The sequence below is a fragment of the Pezoporus occidentalis genome, unplaced genomic scaffold (genome assembly GCF_034315485.1).
Source record: "Pezoporus occidentalis ecotype Australia unplaced genomic scaffold, CSIRO_AGI_Poc_V1 ctg46, whole genome shotgun sequence".
In the NCBI taxonomy this organism is placed as follows: Eukaryota; Metazoa; Chordata; class Aves; order Psittaciformes; family Psittacidae; genus Pezoporus; species Pezoporus occidentalis.
The window spans coordinates 1,418,055-1,434,672 of NW_026915791.1; the positions used below are offsets into that span (position 1 = coordinate 1,418,055).

Consider the following 16,618-nt stretch of genomic DNA (forward strand, 5'->3'; position numbering starts at 1 on the left):
CTGCCTAGACTAAGCCTTCATTACCAGCAATATACAAATACTAGCAAGTAACTTTCCCTCACAGGCAGACATGCCCTCAATAACTTTAAAACAGAAAAAAAGAAAAAGAAAGAAGAAAGGCTACCTTTTAAGCTAGAATGACTGGCTTTCCACTGCAGAGTCCTCAGGCAATAAAATAATTTACAGTATGTTTCAACCAGGTATTGGAAACAGCACTTGCTTAACTCAGCTTCACTGGCGTTTTACATACACAGTGGTTTAGCATCATTTCCTGGCTGGGAGGGTGTGAGTCCTGCTTCCAGCATCACCTAGTCCATCACAGGCTCATCTGCAAGGCAGCTGTAAGGTCCCCTGCCCACCTAGACCCTCTGCCCCCTGATACAATGGTTTCACCTGGCCTGATTTACCATTTACTGGTGTGGGTTTCTGTGTTGCAAATCCTACTCTAAAAGTATTTACTCCTTCTCTGTAGCTGACATAGGTTGTTGTTAGAATAACATTCCTATTGGGTGAATCAAATAAAAAGTGGCCACAAACACTATAGAAGCTGAAAAAGTGGCATCAGCTTTTCATATTTATTCCTGTTGATAGAGCTGGAAGAAACTAGTAATTTGCTTAGGCTACAATGCAAACTGGAGAGACCAAATTAGCAGGTAAAGTCTCTGCTCAAGGCCACACAGCTAAAATAAATTCACTGAATGGTAAGTTTTTTCTCCTTAACATATCTTACAGTAAAGACCATGATATGATCAGCACCGTTATCTGTCTGGTTTAAAACAAACAAGCATCCTTGCTGTCTTTTCTCTTGGTAGCTAGGGAGCCTTCATTTTTCATTTTATAATCCTTAAGATATGAATGTACTTAGGCTAAAAAAATCATTAAACATTAATATAAAGCCTGTTTTAACTTCAGACTGTTTGCTGCCCAAAGATAATTGTTTAAGAAAATGAACTGTACTCCCTTTGTGGCTTTTCCATGTATTTTTCAAAAACTAATACTAGAATTATGAAAGATAGGAATAAGTACAGCAAAGTAAATTAAATCATATTACTAAAGCCTTGGGGAAGAGCTAATGCAAATGAGTTAAAGACATGTAAGTTCCAAACAGCTACAGAGTAAGTTTCATTCTGAGCATCATTACTCTGAGAAGATGCCTGAGACAATAGCACCTTTGCTAGCTGTGAAGTCACTATCTTGTAAAAACAAACAAACAAAAAAAAAAAAGAAGAAGAAACTGTTAGCTCTACATACATTGTAGTTTTTATCATCCCTTTCCTTTTCCAGTAAAGTTATTGCTTGCAAAAGTGTAACTCTGAAATAAGCAACCAAAGTTAATTTTCTTTTTCTGTCACTGGGTATCGTGTGTTCATGGATAGATGGAAATTCTGTATTTTAAAGACTATTTTGACCTTAAAGGCAGGGCAAACTTTTATTTAAAAGCTATTTGTAAGGCTAAAGTATCTTACAAGTAAATAAACCAGGGGAAGATGAAAGAGGGGGCTGAAAACCAATATATGCTAAAAGTCATTAAAGCAGAATTGCCATGGAGAGGTGGACAGAGAAATATTGTTCACTGAATCTGGTGCCTCAAATGGAAACAGCAACACAAACAAAACAACAGGACATTTTGACAAATAGGAGGCAAGGTATGGGCATTCAAATATTGAATGGGCTTAAAAGTAATGGGAGGAAATGAAAGCAGCATGATTAAAGGGTATTCAACACACCACACACATAGCTTTCAGAACTTTTCTGTCCCAAAGTTCTCCAGTGCCCTCTGTACTCTTGTCCCCTCCTCTCCCCCATGCACTCAGGATCGGTAAGTAGAGGATCCTGGGCCAGAAGGATTTTCAGTCAGATCCTGTTTGAACATCCTTATGTTGTATTATTTCATTGGCTAATCTGTGTCCAGCTAACGTTTGGGGATAATTTTACCTAGATTTAAATGTATATTATGGTGCTGGCTGGTCAAGGCTATAAGGCTGAAGAGTGTACAGTTATGGAATTATGATGGCTGAAATGGGAAGAAAACCTGTAGAGCCTAGGGCAGAGAAATGACCGGATGAGAGTAAATGTTAGTAAATTTGATTAGTAGTTTTTTTGACGTCCATTATATATCATGATATAGAAGGTACTTGGAAAGTATGTACAATTGTAAGACAAGGTGGTTAGAGGAAAAGACAAAAATCTGTGAAAGGCAAATCAAGCTTGACTAGCTGAATAGCCCTCCCTTAGAAGAAAGCTGTGATCTGGCACATTTTCTTTCCCAAGAATAACTCTTGTCTTTAAGCCAACAATTCCCTGCAAAGCTACTGCCTTGGGAAACTATTAGTGAAGCAGAATAAGGTCAAGAAACTGTACAGTGAGGGCAGATAAAGATACTACTGGGTTGCGTTGAAAGGGTAAACATCAGGCTGGAGAGAGATGCTAGCGGAATTTCTTACAGATATGTCTTCATATTTTTTTCATTCTATACCTGGGCACAAAGAAATAGTGCCCCTGTGATGAAATTTTCTGAAGACACAAAATTGGGGGATATTATCAATGGAAAGAAGGTTTGCAGTTTTGAGGATTTGGGATTTCTAGTCTCTTATTTGCAGTTATGTGTGGATGTGCTGCAAAGAGTTCCCAGTTTACAGGAGCTGAGGGAATCTGATTACAACTTCTGTTATGCAGGGAATTAAATACCAAAGTCTGATAGTTGTTGATATCTGTGATGGAGATACCAACCAGTGAAGAACCTGAGGACAGCGTGCTCTTCGGGAGATAATGGTAAAAGAGAGTTCCTTCTGAAAGGAGCATGGTGTGGACTCTGTGAAGATTGCTCTGTTGCAGAGCTTGTCAGGGATTTTATATTTTCATGTTCTGTGTCTGCATGACAGCTCTATTAATACGGATGCAAAGATTTCATGTATTTTACTGGCACAGGAGGCTTTCAGAATTTGTTTCTCATGGGCTAAAAAATGAGCTGTGTTTTTTAAAGAGCCAGAATGTCTTGTCACTCACTGTTTTACATCCAATTGCAAACATATGAACGTTTTTCATGCACATTACCTGGTCTAAATAGCTGTGTTGACAAGAGCTGAGTACCAACATTATTCTGTCCAAGTTGCCCATACTGTTCTGTAATGAAGTTATCAAAAGGCAAATGGGAGGGTAAAGTTAGTTTTTTGCGTACACTGTGTGTTGGGTATATTTATTTTGTATTTTACTCAAAATACAAAATAATGGAATCAAAAAAAATTGCATCGAAACTCAGAATTTGTAGCTTCAAATCTAAATTATTTAAAATGCAGTTTAATTCAAGTTATGAGAAAATGGTCCATTCTGTGCTTCCTGGTACATGAAAACTACCATCTGAGTGGATAGAAAAGATTAACATATGATTATATATTTGTTGAAACCTGAAGGCAGCTGCCGGGATGGGGTAAGTAGGGGTGTATGTTGTTTCATCGATTCATCTTCTACCACTGCAAAGTTAGATGCCCGACCAAACACAAAATCACTGCCTCAGCTCTGTGCCAGGGTCATTGTTGCGTTGTGCTCTTTATCTAAACAGAGTAAAGCCTCTTTTTCTCCCCCTTCCTCCTCCTGAAAGCCCCATGTGTCAGAGTCCATGGTTCCCCTGTGAGACCTGGAGAGACTGAGCCTCCTGGGCTGCACAGGTGTGGAACTTCTCACTTTTTATTGAGTGATAACGGTGGTGAAGCAGCACCATGTCTAAAGTACTCAGCAGAAAAAGTCAATAAGCTGAATTCAGTTCTTTGGATGTGTACGTTTCTGTTACTAGCTGATTAGTATGCATTGAGGTTGTGTACTTAGCATCATTGAGTTCTCCTCTCATGGGTACTGGGTTACGCCGTGGTGCTCTAGCCTTTCAGCAGTGGTTGGTTAACTCTGCCTCCTATGTTAATTCACTTACAAATCTCCTTCCCTCCCTTCCTGTTTCCCGCAGACCCCCCCGCCGTGGAGCCCACCTTCCTGGAGATTCGGCAAGGCCAAGGCCGAAGCATCACCATGAGCTGCCGGGTTCTGAGGGCATATCCCACCCGGGTCCTCACCTATGAGTGGCGCCTGGGCAGCAAGCTGCTGCGCACTGGCCAGTTCGACATGCAGGACTCCACCGAGTACACTGTCAGCAGCCTCTCCCGTGACAGCTACGGCATCTACAACTGCAACATCATCAATGAAGCGGGTGCTGGCAGATGCAGCTTCCTCGTGACAGGTAGGCTTGGGCATGCCTCGGTGCCCCAAGATGATGAGCTGAGCATGCTGCAGGCACATGTGCTGTTGGGTGATACTGCTTCTGCTTCAATAACAAATTACCAAAGACATATATCCTATGAGATGGAATGGTTTAAGGCATCTGGTTTTGATTCTAGGAAGGTTGATAACAAAACAGGAGATATAACTTATTTCATTGATACGAGGATATTTTTACATGCAAAATGTAGAATATCCCTTCTCTGCAGGCGTTTGTCAGTATGCTTTTGAGAAAGGCCTGAGAGAGTCGTTAGGCAGAAAATCTCTTCTATTTGAAGTTTGCAATCAGGCTTGAATTTCTTCTTCTCTTTTGGTACACTTAGTGAGCTGACAGACTGGGGTGGGCAGAGCACAGTCTCAGGCAACTTCAAGCAACCCAAGTACAGCTTGCTGTTGAGATTTGTTCCTTTTCTCAAGCAGCAAAGAGCTTTGTGAAGTTCATACACAAGATCACAGACTCAGGAAGAATGTGCAGCCCCTGCCATGATATACCCATGTTGTGCAATGAATGCACTGGATTGAGACAAACTTTGTATGTCTGTTATCTTTAGTATCTTGGCTCTGAATATTAAACTGGGTGTTTAGTCACGTAATTTGATTCTTCAGCTGTTGGAAATCAGTTACCTGGGCTGGAAGACTCAGCTGCCTGTTCCTGCAACAAACACCCTGTTCCTGCATCAGAGGTTGTGTCCAAGCTGAGGTCCTTTGGAAAGATCCCACTTTGTGGTTGGGATTTTATTCTTGTACAGTGACTTGGCTCCAGCTACAATCAGATCTAAACAAGGTTTTGCTTTTGGAGTTGCTGGCAGCCTGACAGCTCCCTGAATCCTGCCATTGATTAGGAAAATGGGCATTATTATCAGCTTCACTACTACTAGCAAAAAGGGCATGGATTTAATGGAGAAGCTGAAGAGAGCCTCTCAGGACCCCTGTTCTGCATGAGTCCTGGATATCAGGGGAGACCCTTCATACACATCTGTCCTTTGAATGAAGGAAGCATTTTGATAAAGCTCCCCAGTGTTTTTAAGTAAAATTTTGTTTGATCGGAAAAAACATGAGCCTCCTTTTATGTGGATGGTGGGGTTTTGTTTTGTTTTTTTTTTCTCTTTTAGACTTAGTTTAATGGGATCATGTTGGCAGGGATTCCACTGGGCTAGCAGCATGCGACACAGATGTGGCGGAAGCACAGCGAGCACCCCAGTGACCGATGGCTCTGCTTCTTTCAAAAAGTAATCGAGCCTTTGCATGACTTATCATTCAGAGCCTGCATGGAGGTATTCTCACAGCCACCGACTTCTCCAAATCCTTAGATTTTAATTCCAAAGGTGGCTCTGAAGGAAACAGTCTTTTTCCTCAAATGAGTAAATGCAGTTCAATTTACTGTTCATCACACTTTGGACTTGAGACTGTGGAAACCTATTCTCAGGCAATTATTTTGCCAAGACTGGGGCAATCTGAGTGGCTTTCTGTGATTTATTACCATGCCAAAGCAAGCCACGTAACTGAAAATTAGTACTAAAATGGTTTTATGATACACTCTGTCTCACATCCCTTTGTGTGCTTTGCTCATTTTTAATTTATAGCATGATGTGAATTTATGCTGTATGGTTGGGTCCACGATGCTGGAAGTAACACTTCGGTTTTCATGCTTTCCTCAGTCTTTTAAGGTTAAAACCAGTGTGTTTAGTAAACACATACTTTGACACATAGAGTTGAAACTGGTCTCAGGAAAGAGCAGGAGCTGTATTGTGGTCCCAGGTCTCATCAGGATAGATGAAGTTAAAGCACTGGGGAACTGAAAACGTGTAGAAGAAAAATGACAAAGTGGTTAAAAAGGAGGCTTGCATTTCACTGGGAATGTGAATACAGGAAAGAAATGGGTCACTTCTTAGATACATGCCTGGAGGAAAAAAAACAAATAAATAACCCAGGAATCTGGTGATAGTGGAGAGCATTTCTTTCGGGTGGAATAATGGGAGCTGCTGCAGCCCATTTTTAGTCTGTTTTATCTCCAGACTTTTATGTAGTAGCAGTGTACTGCAATGCTCACGTTGCAGGGGCTGCAGAGAAGCATTGGTATGCTAAGAGAAAGTTTTTCAGTACAGTATTAAAAGCAACCTGAATGGAGAGATTTATACCAGCCCTAGATTTTGCAAAATTTTTTTTTACTACATTTGTATTTTGAGCCAGATTTGAGAAGATGAAAGCAAAATACATCACATGTTGAAAACAGGGTTTAAATAATTTATATCAGCTGGGCCAATCTGAGGCAGATTTAACCTCTTGACATTTTAAAAATAACTAAAAACATACAAGCAAAATTGTATTTGTGGGAAAGCAAAGTTGAGGTCATGCTACTCACAGCTTCACTATCTAGATTTTATTCAGTGTGTGACAGTGCATATCGTATCTAAAGAGCAACAAAAAGTACATGTCAGGCACTGTGGTGTTAAAACTGTGCCATGGTTGAAAGCAAATTAAAAAAAAAAAAAGATGCAAACAACATCATGAATGGCACTGACTATTGAGAAGCCTGCATGCAGGAGACAGAAGAATCTGCATGATGGAGAAAGAGGCTGCGTTAGTGCAGGGAGGGTCCCCTCTCCCCAAGGGCTGGTGCTGTGGGCCCCTTGAGGGACAGACCTGAGCCCTCCCTGGGTCTTATCCTGCCTCCTTGCAGCCCAGACCACCCTGAGGACACCCTTTTTATACCAACTTGTGCTTCCTCAAGGCAGAGAAGGTTGAACTCTAGATTTTCTAGGTTCCCAGTGTGCAAGAGATTGATTAAACAAGCCCTTGCCTTGCTGTCAGAAGGGCTGGTGCTACAGCAGGGGTTGTGTAGAAATATCCTGTGCAGCTGGGGTGCTATTTAGGATTAAGATTGCCCGTAATCAAGGTTATCTGACAAGTCTTGGCATAACACCTTCAGCAGCTTCTAACTTTGGCAAGCTTTAACCACTTCCACTGAAATTTGCTATGCTGGTGGCTGCCTCAGGCTGAATGTCTCACAGAAGCTGCTGTCCAAAGAGATTTTTTAATCAGGAAAACGTTATTTTGTTTCATCCACAATAAATTCTTGCAGTTTTTTTAATCAGGCTATTTAAAAGGGCCAGATACACATCATAGAATATAGAATGGCTTGGGTTGGAAAGGACCTTAAAAGATCAGCTAGTTCCAGCTTCCCAGCCATTCTTGCATGATTCCTTGCTTAAGCCACATTGTGAAATCTGTTGTGGTTTATGGTGCTAGTTTGACAATGCTATGTAATTTGTGAGATACTATTTAAATTAGTAATCATAACACTAGTTAGAAATAAACAAAGCTACTAATGGCATTATGTTGATGTAGTTGCTTCTACCATCTAACTTTGATCCCACCATTGAGCAAAGATGTTTTTGAATATTGATTTTGTGTCGTTTTGTGGTTTTTTTTTTTTTGCATAAAATATTGCATTAATTAACAAGCCAATCTTTAATTATTTATTTATCCAGTCTTCTGTCATGCTTTCAGTGCTTCTGGCTAACAGCAACATCAAGCCAATCAACTCATAATTATTAGCTATGATCATAACCACAGCTTTTCCTTTCTTCAGAACTTCACTGGTGTTACTGAAGACAGAGCAAAGCAAACTGGCGGGCATGCACAAAACTGCCTGTATATGCAGTGTAGCTGGGAGTGTCTGCTCAGGCTGCCCAAGGATCTCCCCCATCTTCTGCCTTTCTCTCCCCCGTGCCTAAGGGAGTGGGAATCTGAGGAGCTTGACACTGAAACATTGAAACATAGAATCATAGAATAGTTAGGGTTGGAAAGGACCTTAAAATCATCTAGTTCCAACCCCCCTGCCATGGGCAGGGACACCTCACACTAAACCATATCACCCAAAGCTCTGCCCCGCCCAGCCTTGAACACAGACACGGATGGAGCATTCACAACTTCCTTGGGCAACCCATTCCAGTGCCTCTCCACCTCACAGTAACGGTCTTCCTCCTTATATCCAGTCTAAACTTCCCCTGTTTAAGTTTTAACCCATTACCCCTTGTCCTGTCACTACATTCTCTAATGAAGAGTCCCTCCCAAGCATTCATTCAAACACTGGAAGGCTGCTATGAGGTCTCCATGCAGCCTTCTCTTCTCCAGGCTGAACAGCCCCAACTTCCTCAGCCTGTCTTCATACAGGAGGTGCTCCAGTCCCCTGATCATCCTTGTGGCCCTTCTCTGGACTTGTTCCAACAGTTCCATGTCCTTTTTATGTTGAGGACACCAGAACTGCACACAATACTCCAGGTGAGGTCTCCCAAGAGCAGAGTAGAGGGGCAGAATCACCTCCTTCGACCTGCTGGTCATGCTTCTTTTGATGCAGCCCAGCATTCTCTTCCGAATGATCACAGCATCCATCCTCGGTGGGAGCTGTGTGATTCCTCATGTAGCCTTGCAGGAACTTCCTCATTGGAAACTTATTCTGAAATTTGTGTTCCTCAGTGTTTCTTCTTTGCCATTGGCACCATACACGGTAGCACTGTGCTCTGTGCAGCATGGAGCTGAAGTTGTGTCAGAATTACAACCCAGCCTGTCATGAAAGTTGGGATGCTTTTGCCACAAGGACATCATTTTAAAATAAACTGCAGATACCTGATATTGCAGGGTATTGGGTTCTTCTCCATGTCCTTGTCAGCTGAATTAAACAGTGTTCTGCCATTTAATGTTTTATAGCTTCATTAATCTGTTTTTTATTAGGGAAGGCTTTTTGCACTGGACTGAGGGAATGAAGTGTGTATTGTTTCAGGCTTCCCATTTTTTATTTATTTTTTTTTCCCTTAGGACCTCTGTGGGATTAATGTAAAGCAACGAGCAAAAGCCATATTTTAGAAAATTTGTTTCAGAACAGATTGGTTGTACTCTTTTTGCCTGCACAATCACAAAATTTTTTTTTGCCAATGTTTTCACTCTACAACATTGTGGGATTTTTTTGTCAGCACAAAGGCACTTTCCCAAGCAAGTAAATCAGTGCAGTTCTCACAAGGTGAACTGGATTTGTGTTGGCTAGAAGTGGCAATGACACTAATGTCAGTTCTGTTCCTCACTGCAAGGTTGTCCATCATGGAGTGATTGACCAGTGTCCAGACTACAAGAGGGACACTCAGGAGCCATGTGTTGTGTTTCTCTATAAATGCTTTGAACTCAGCAGTTTTCCTCTCCATTTTCCAGGAACCCGTAGCTGGTGTGACACTGGAGTCATTGCATCTGGATAGTCTCTATCAGTGGCCAAAGGATCTTGGGCATTAGTGAACCCTTGCTGAAAATAGTTACTTGGGTTTTTTTTCCCTAAACCATTTTTTCCTCATTGGTTTAGCTGATAACTGCTAGCAGTTGTTTTGTGCTTTGGGTTATTGGTGTGAATTTTAGTTGACTGGTTCCATTTTTTGGTAATGGCTCTTGGATGAGTACAATGATGTGGACACATTATGAAAGCTCACGGGCAAATGTGGGAGTAGAAACATAGGAATCAAGAATAATCTACCTTTCTAAAATATTTCAGAAGAATAGTCTTCCCAAACTACTGAAAGATTAACTGGTGAGTTGAAAACAATCATTCCTTCTTTTTTTTTTCTCAATGACATATATACTAGCACAGTTTAAATTAATATTTTCATTACTTTGATAAGTTTGAAAGCTTTAAAAGACTATCCTTTCCTTCCTGTAGCACCAGCTCTTCACAAGCTCTTAAGTTTAGGGGGCCTGTACAAGAAACTCAGTAATCATAACTTAGGAGAAAAACCAGGTTCCTGGCAGAAATACCAAAAAAGCAAGATTTTGACCTGAGACGTGTGCCGATTATCTTAATGCTCATTTCTAAACGAAACTATAACCCAGATCTGAAGCTAACAGAACCTCAGTATTCCTCCTAGCATCACCACACTGATAGTGCTGTAATGCTGCTGTCCTTCCCCCACTGAAAGGACAGCTCTTCCAAACAAACCTATGAGCCTCAAGCACGTGCAAGAGGGGAGTAATAATATGATTTTATGCTCCAATTCTTTGTCTGGAGAGCCTTCCAGTATTCGTGCTGTTACTTTAGCTAGGGTGTGAACTTTGCTAGCTGACATCAACCAGCTGGTGGCCAAAACCTTCCGTACCCTCTTTGAGGACAGTGGCTGTGTTCCTGTAGTCCAGGCTCCACTAAGAGCTAGTGCAAGGGAGCTTCTTGGCTCTTTCCTTGGAGACTTTGGAGGAAATTACGTCGGTTTATCTATATGAAAAGGTTCAGTGTTGTCAAATTGGCTTTGTAGCTTTCCAAAATGGGAGGTGGCAGGATTCCTGTTCTGTTCCCTGCATCCTCCAGGATGAATGCACCTGCCCATGGTGAAAATACCAAACCCCTGAAACCATCAATTGATGCCTGGCTGTTACTTAAAGGAAGGCTTGTACTTCAAGGAAGGCATCAACTCGAAATCTAATCAGGCTCAAGAGCCAGATTACAATAATTTCATATGTTAAAGCCTGTCCCTCATCCTCCCTCATTAATAGGAACATTTCCAGTTGTGTTTTTCAGGCTTAAAGCTGTGTTTTTCTCTCTCCTGCTGATGTACTCAATAAATATGCAGGGACATTGACTGCATAGCTGGGTGTCCTGGCTCATTTAATACAAGGTGCCAATGAAAAATGAAATACAGAAAAATATTTTCCATTTTTTTCTCTTTTCATTATACAGTGAGAAATGTTCCTATATTAGCAAGACTAAATCCCATTTGATTGGGAGAAAAACATGTGTGGTCCAACTTGTAGTGTCCCTTTAATTTTAAAAATTGGAGCAGAATGGTAATTAACAGTCACAGGCATATTACTGGGGCACATTAGGGACAACTGTTGATCTTTTAGGAAGGTTATATTGGAAAGGCAAGCGCTGTGCTGAAAATACAGACATTTTCCTTTCATAGAATAAATCAAATATTCTCCTCAGTAGACACACTTCTGTTTCTCTTATGCACATTTCCCTCAGTGAGTATTAAGGAATTATATTTGCTTTGTTCTTTATAAATATTTATCTTTTCTTTTAATATGTTACATTTTTCCTCCAAACTGTTTACTGTCAATATTTTTGGCAGGGTAAAACCCTGGTTTGACGTAAGTCTAAAGAAAACAGATCCACTTTGGTGAATTCAAAATTTGTTGTGTAGAGTCAGCACCAGAGGGCCTGAGGGTTGCTGGTTTGTTGGTGTTTTTTTTTAATCAAAATCTTCGCTGTTTATCCTGTCTGCTTCTCTAATACTGTGATATCTCCCCAGTGCCTTCTTGCATGCATCCTTTGCATCCTCTCTGAGAAAAAACCCACATGGGTATGCAGGAGCCCTGCAGCAATGTGCTAGTGCCTGTTAGCTAGCTGCAATTAATTTTTAATCTAAAGATCTTTTCTTCAGTGTTATTATTCCTGTTTATTTCAGCTATTTTTTTTAATACTGAGTTTGTGGTTTTGACATTTTGTCATCTTCATGCAGAAAAAGGCATGTTTTCACAGCTGGGACCGCTGCCAAAGGACAGCACATAGTGACAGGGTGGGTATTCACCAAGGTTCTGCCACATTATGAGGAGCATAGTTTAGTTTAGCTTAGCATAGCATAGTGAATAGCACAGGATATTGAATAGAATAGCATAGAGATTAGAATATCAATTTCTCCAGGAGAATGCTGCAGGAAATGGTGTCAATTTACTAAAATCCAGGTAGACAACATTCACATCACAGCCTTTCCTTCATCCACTAAGTGGATATGACAAGGATCCACCTTCTCATAAAAGAAGATCAGGTTTCATACTTGAACAAGTGAGAGAGACAGAAGAGTGAAAAGGAGAGGGGGACTGCAAGCGGTCATTCTCTTGCATCCCCACTCTAGCCCACCTCATCCTCTCCCTTCTCCACTCTGTTCTCCCCACATGGCTCACACTGTTTTCAGAGCGCAGAAAAAAAAAGTCACATGAGGTCAAAGAATACATGCACAAATATACCAACAATGTACAGAAAAAATCTCTTAAAATAGCTGACCTGCACTCGCAGGTACTTGCATTCTCCTGTCCTTCTGTATCCCATTGCAGATCTGTGCTCTGACTGCTCTCTGACACCAAATCCTCTATTTTACTTTCTTTGAGCATTACACAGATATTTTTCCAGTTCATTATCCTGTCATGAAGATTACTTTAAAAAATCCCAGTTTAGTATTACTCTTTAACATCCAAACTGTCTTGAAGCATATATGTGTTGTCCGAGTTTCATTTCTGAAATGTGTTTCATTTCTAAAATGAAAGTGTTGCTCAGACTCTGCCTGAATTTGTGTGGATCATTTGTGACTGGCTGTTGGCTCCAGACCATGGAGCACTAACCTACTTACTGCTTTTAGATACTTCATCTGCCTCAAGATTAGCTATGACATTTTTCTGAGTTGCTGAGATACTTCTAGTAGTTAGGCCCTGGGTCATTCAGTAATGCGTTCCTGTCTGTCAGCAGACAATCAGATGCTTTGCTTTAATGGCCAATTTTCTGATGGTTATCCTTTTGAAATCTGCTGGAGTGCAAGGCTGAGACTGAGGTCCGATTTCCTTTGCTGTTTATTGTCTTCTCTTGGGTAGTGTTACTGAGGCTCTCAGTAACACTACCGAGACTGAATTTTCATCTACTTGCTGCGTATTTACAGCCTGGACAAAGATGCTATTGCAGTGATGACTGTTTTGGAAAATTGCTTTAAGGCCATGCAAAAGTGGAGAACAGCACCTTTTTTCTTTTTTTTTTCTAATCCCTTTTGTCCTTTTTTTTTCACTTTTCTCACAGCTAGCAAGACCAGCTGTTTTATTTTTGTGGTTGTCAGCAAGTGCAAATCCTTTTGACTTCAGCGGGATGTGCAAGTGCCCAGCAGCGCTAGGAAGCGAAGCTGTCCAACAATGCCAGATAGTACAGTCCAGCTCTTCTTCCTGATCAGTACTCCCTGGGAGAAACTGGCATGACACTGGTTTGCAGATACACAACTTTTTTTGCCTCTTATGAGGTGCTTGAGCTGTAGGGCTCCACTGTAGGGATCGTGTCACTGCCCATGTCTTGTGTTCACGTGAGGATTCCACTGAAACAATCATGTCCAATTGTCACAGAATCTTAAAATGTTTGGGTTGGAAGGGGCCTTAAAGGCCCATCCAGTTCCAACCCCCTGCCACAGTCAGGGGCACCGTCCACTAGACCAGGTTGCTCAAAGCCTGGTCCAATGCTGCCAGGGGTGGGGCAGCCACAGCTTCTCTGGGCAACCTGTTCCAGTGCCTCACCACCCTCACAGGAAAGAACTTGCTAGTATCTGATCTAAATCTCCTGCCAGTTTAAAGCCATTACCACTTGTCCTATCCCTACATGCCCCTGTCAAAAGCCCCTCTCCAGCTTTCTTGTAGCCTCTTTAGGTACTGGAAGGCTGCTCTAAAGTCTCCCCGGAGCCTTCTCTTCTCCAGGCTGAAGAAGCCCAACCCTCTCAGCCTGTCCTCATAGAGGAAGTGCTCCAGCCCTCTGAGCATCTTTGTGGCCTCTTCTGGACTTGCTCTAACAGGTCTACATCATCTTATGTTGGGGTCCCCAGAGCTGAATGCAGTACTCTGGGGAAGGGGGGGGGGGGGGGAGTCTCACAAGAGAAGAGGGGGAGAATCCCCTCCCTCGACCTGCTGGTTGCAGTGCTGGTGATGCTTCTTTTGATTTAATCACCTGGATTTCTATGTATCTGTTCTCCAGAAAGTAAGTGCACATTTAATAACATCATAGTAACAGAGGAACATATTTTTCCATGTGCTTTACCGAAGAGGAGAGTCCTGGCCATGGTCAAGCCATGCCTCCAAGCCAGTGGTCTACTTGAGCTGCCTCAGAGCAGCCAGGACAGTTAACAGAAGCAGTGGCGAAGGCCCAGTCTCTCCATCCTAACCAAACCTTAGTGTTTTACCACTCTCTCTTCAATTTGATTACTACTTACTGTTATATTCTAGGTACCCTGCCTTTGCCTGTGTGCTGTGTTATTGAGAAAGTCAAGTTCCAGCATGATGCAGAAATTTGGGGTCTGTCACTACAATATTATCAGCCCTGTGACCTCATCATTGTTTGATAGGGGAAACTGATGTCTGACATCTGTGAGCTCCTGAAAATAGAGTAAATTTAGAAATAGGGTAGAAAAAAAGGGTCAGGGTCAGATGCCGAGTTATTTGCATCCCCAGACTGTTGTAACTAGTATTTTCATTTTTCAGGGTTTAGCACCTAGATTTTCAGGCAGGAAGATGTCCCATGTTTTCTTCCCTCTTTCTTTACAGTGAGACAGTTGTGTTTTGAAAAAAAGGTTAAGAGCCATTGATGCTTAGTTTTAAACTTTTAATACATGACTGTGAGGGGAACTTGACTGAAAACACAACTGTATTTAGTGGTGCCACTTTCTCCAGAAAAAACAGAATTTAAAATTTAAATGTGATTTAAAAAAAAAAAAATAAAGAAAGACTAAAAAAATAAACAAAACCCACAAAACTTCTATGCTGGTTTTCTGGAAAAAAATCACAAACCACTGAATAGACAGGAAATCTTTTTTTCTTACTCTTTGAGAAGTATATGTTAATGAGTGTGTTGTCAAGAACGGACTTCATGGCTGATATGTCACATGCATTAATTAGGTCAATAACTTTGGGTACTCTTAAAATATCAAATAGAAAGGAAGGATACTGGGCAGAGCATGGCCCCTCCTCAACCCAGACACAGGCAAAGTCCTTTTCTCCGTTCCATGGGCTTCTTTGCTGACGAAGTTGGAAGCACAGCCCTGTATTTACATGCAGTATGTTAAAATGATGGAGGTTATCCAGGAGGAGGGGCTTGGGTTTGGTTTGTTTGGGTTTTCTTTTGCAGGTGAATTACAGGAAGATTTTTTTAATTACCTGTGGAGTAGTATCGGCTTCATGTTAATCATTTTACACTTGTACAAGAAGGAATATTCACTGTCCTGAAATGCTTCAAATATTACCAAAAGAAAGTTTGGGGGTTTAATACATCTAACAAATCCTTACATGGCACACAACAGAAGCAGCTTTTTAACAGAATTAGGGGTCTTCAAAGATTAAGTCAGAGCTTAAAGCTGGTAAAATGAAGTATGTTTTTTAAAAAATTGCCAAGTTCCAATAAAACCTAATCACACATCAAAACAGCTTTTTTAATGCAGTAAAACATAATTTTTCCTCAACTGCAGTATTCATGCTTGTGTTAATCTAAACAATTTATAGGAATCTAGAAATGAGGTCCCATTAAATCTTTTAAAGCAAGGTTATTTTTTCCCCTCTGAATCATTTTTGTGGCTAGTAAGAATGTATATTTACTCTGGTAAGAACATGTACTCTGGATGTGGTATGTTACTTTCCGGAGCAGAGGGTTGGATAAATGCTGTAGTTCTTTATTAATCAGCCTGAAATATAGAAGAAGGATTGAGGATATTAAAATAATGAGCTAGATCTAGGGCAATCAAAAGGTTCATGACTTCATTGTAGGAAGGACATGGCCATGGAGTGCATCCAGTATTGTTAGCACAGCAGTGATAGAGGGAGGTTGAGCAAACCCTAACATTTCTGTCACTAGAATTCTGAGTACCATATGCACACAAGAAAACAAGATCAGCTTTGTCTTTGCAGAAGAGGATGTAAGTTTCTCCATCTACATCCTACTTTCTCCCCAGATCCAACTCAATGCACATCATAGTATGGAAATCAGGTCCTGACAGAGCTCACGTAAAGAGAGAAAGGGGTCTGCTTTGAAAGAGGGAGAAGTATCTTTCCCCATCATCACCACTTCCTCTTTTCCAGGCTGAGTGTTTTGGACCTTGGCCTTTGTATCTTGTCTTCAACACTAAATTGTTTCAGGATTCTGTTCTTAAGAGCAAAAGCAGAGGGAAGCATCAATTTTTGTTTCATTTCAATCAAAATTTGCATTTCAGTTAGAATTGAGATCAACAGTAAGTTATTCACTTAATCTTCATAACTGTGCATCTCTTTTCAATATGCCACTTTGTTTATTGCATCTTTTATTGTGGTTCATCTCCACTGTTGGATTCTGTTTGGTGGTATCAGTACAATACAGAGTGACACAAAAACATGGCAAGAAAGAGAGGTAATAGTAAAAGAAAAAGTGAGAAAGGGAGTAAATTGGAGATTCGTAACCTAAAATCCTCTTTGAAACTACACTTCACCTTTGGATAATATATTTTACTTCTCTTGAATGGTGCATCCAAACTCATGAGCACTGCTACAACTCCAGTGTTTCAGTGGAATAACAGTCAGTTTAAATTAATTAAACTCCTCTGAGACCTTTTATCCACACTAT

The 16,618-nt window shown here is 41.0% G+C and overlaps 1 protein-coding gene across 1 annotated transcript in view; it reads left to right on the top strand.

Moving 5' to 3' along the window:
* The window catches only part of MDGA2 (MAM domain containing glycosylphosphatidylinositol anchor 2), a 263,922-nt gene that overhangs the window by 179,829 nt on the left and 67,475 nt on the right, over positions 1-16,618 (top strand). The window contains exon 9 of the mRNA XM_062635604.1: positions 3,956-4,225. Coding sequence (XP_062491588.1) covers positions 3,956-4,225 — 270 coding nt within the window. The remainder of the gene's footprint in view (positions 1-3,955; positions 4,226-16,618) is intronic.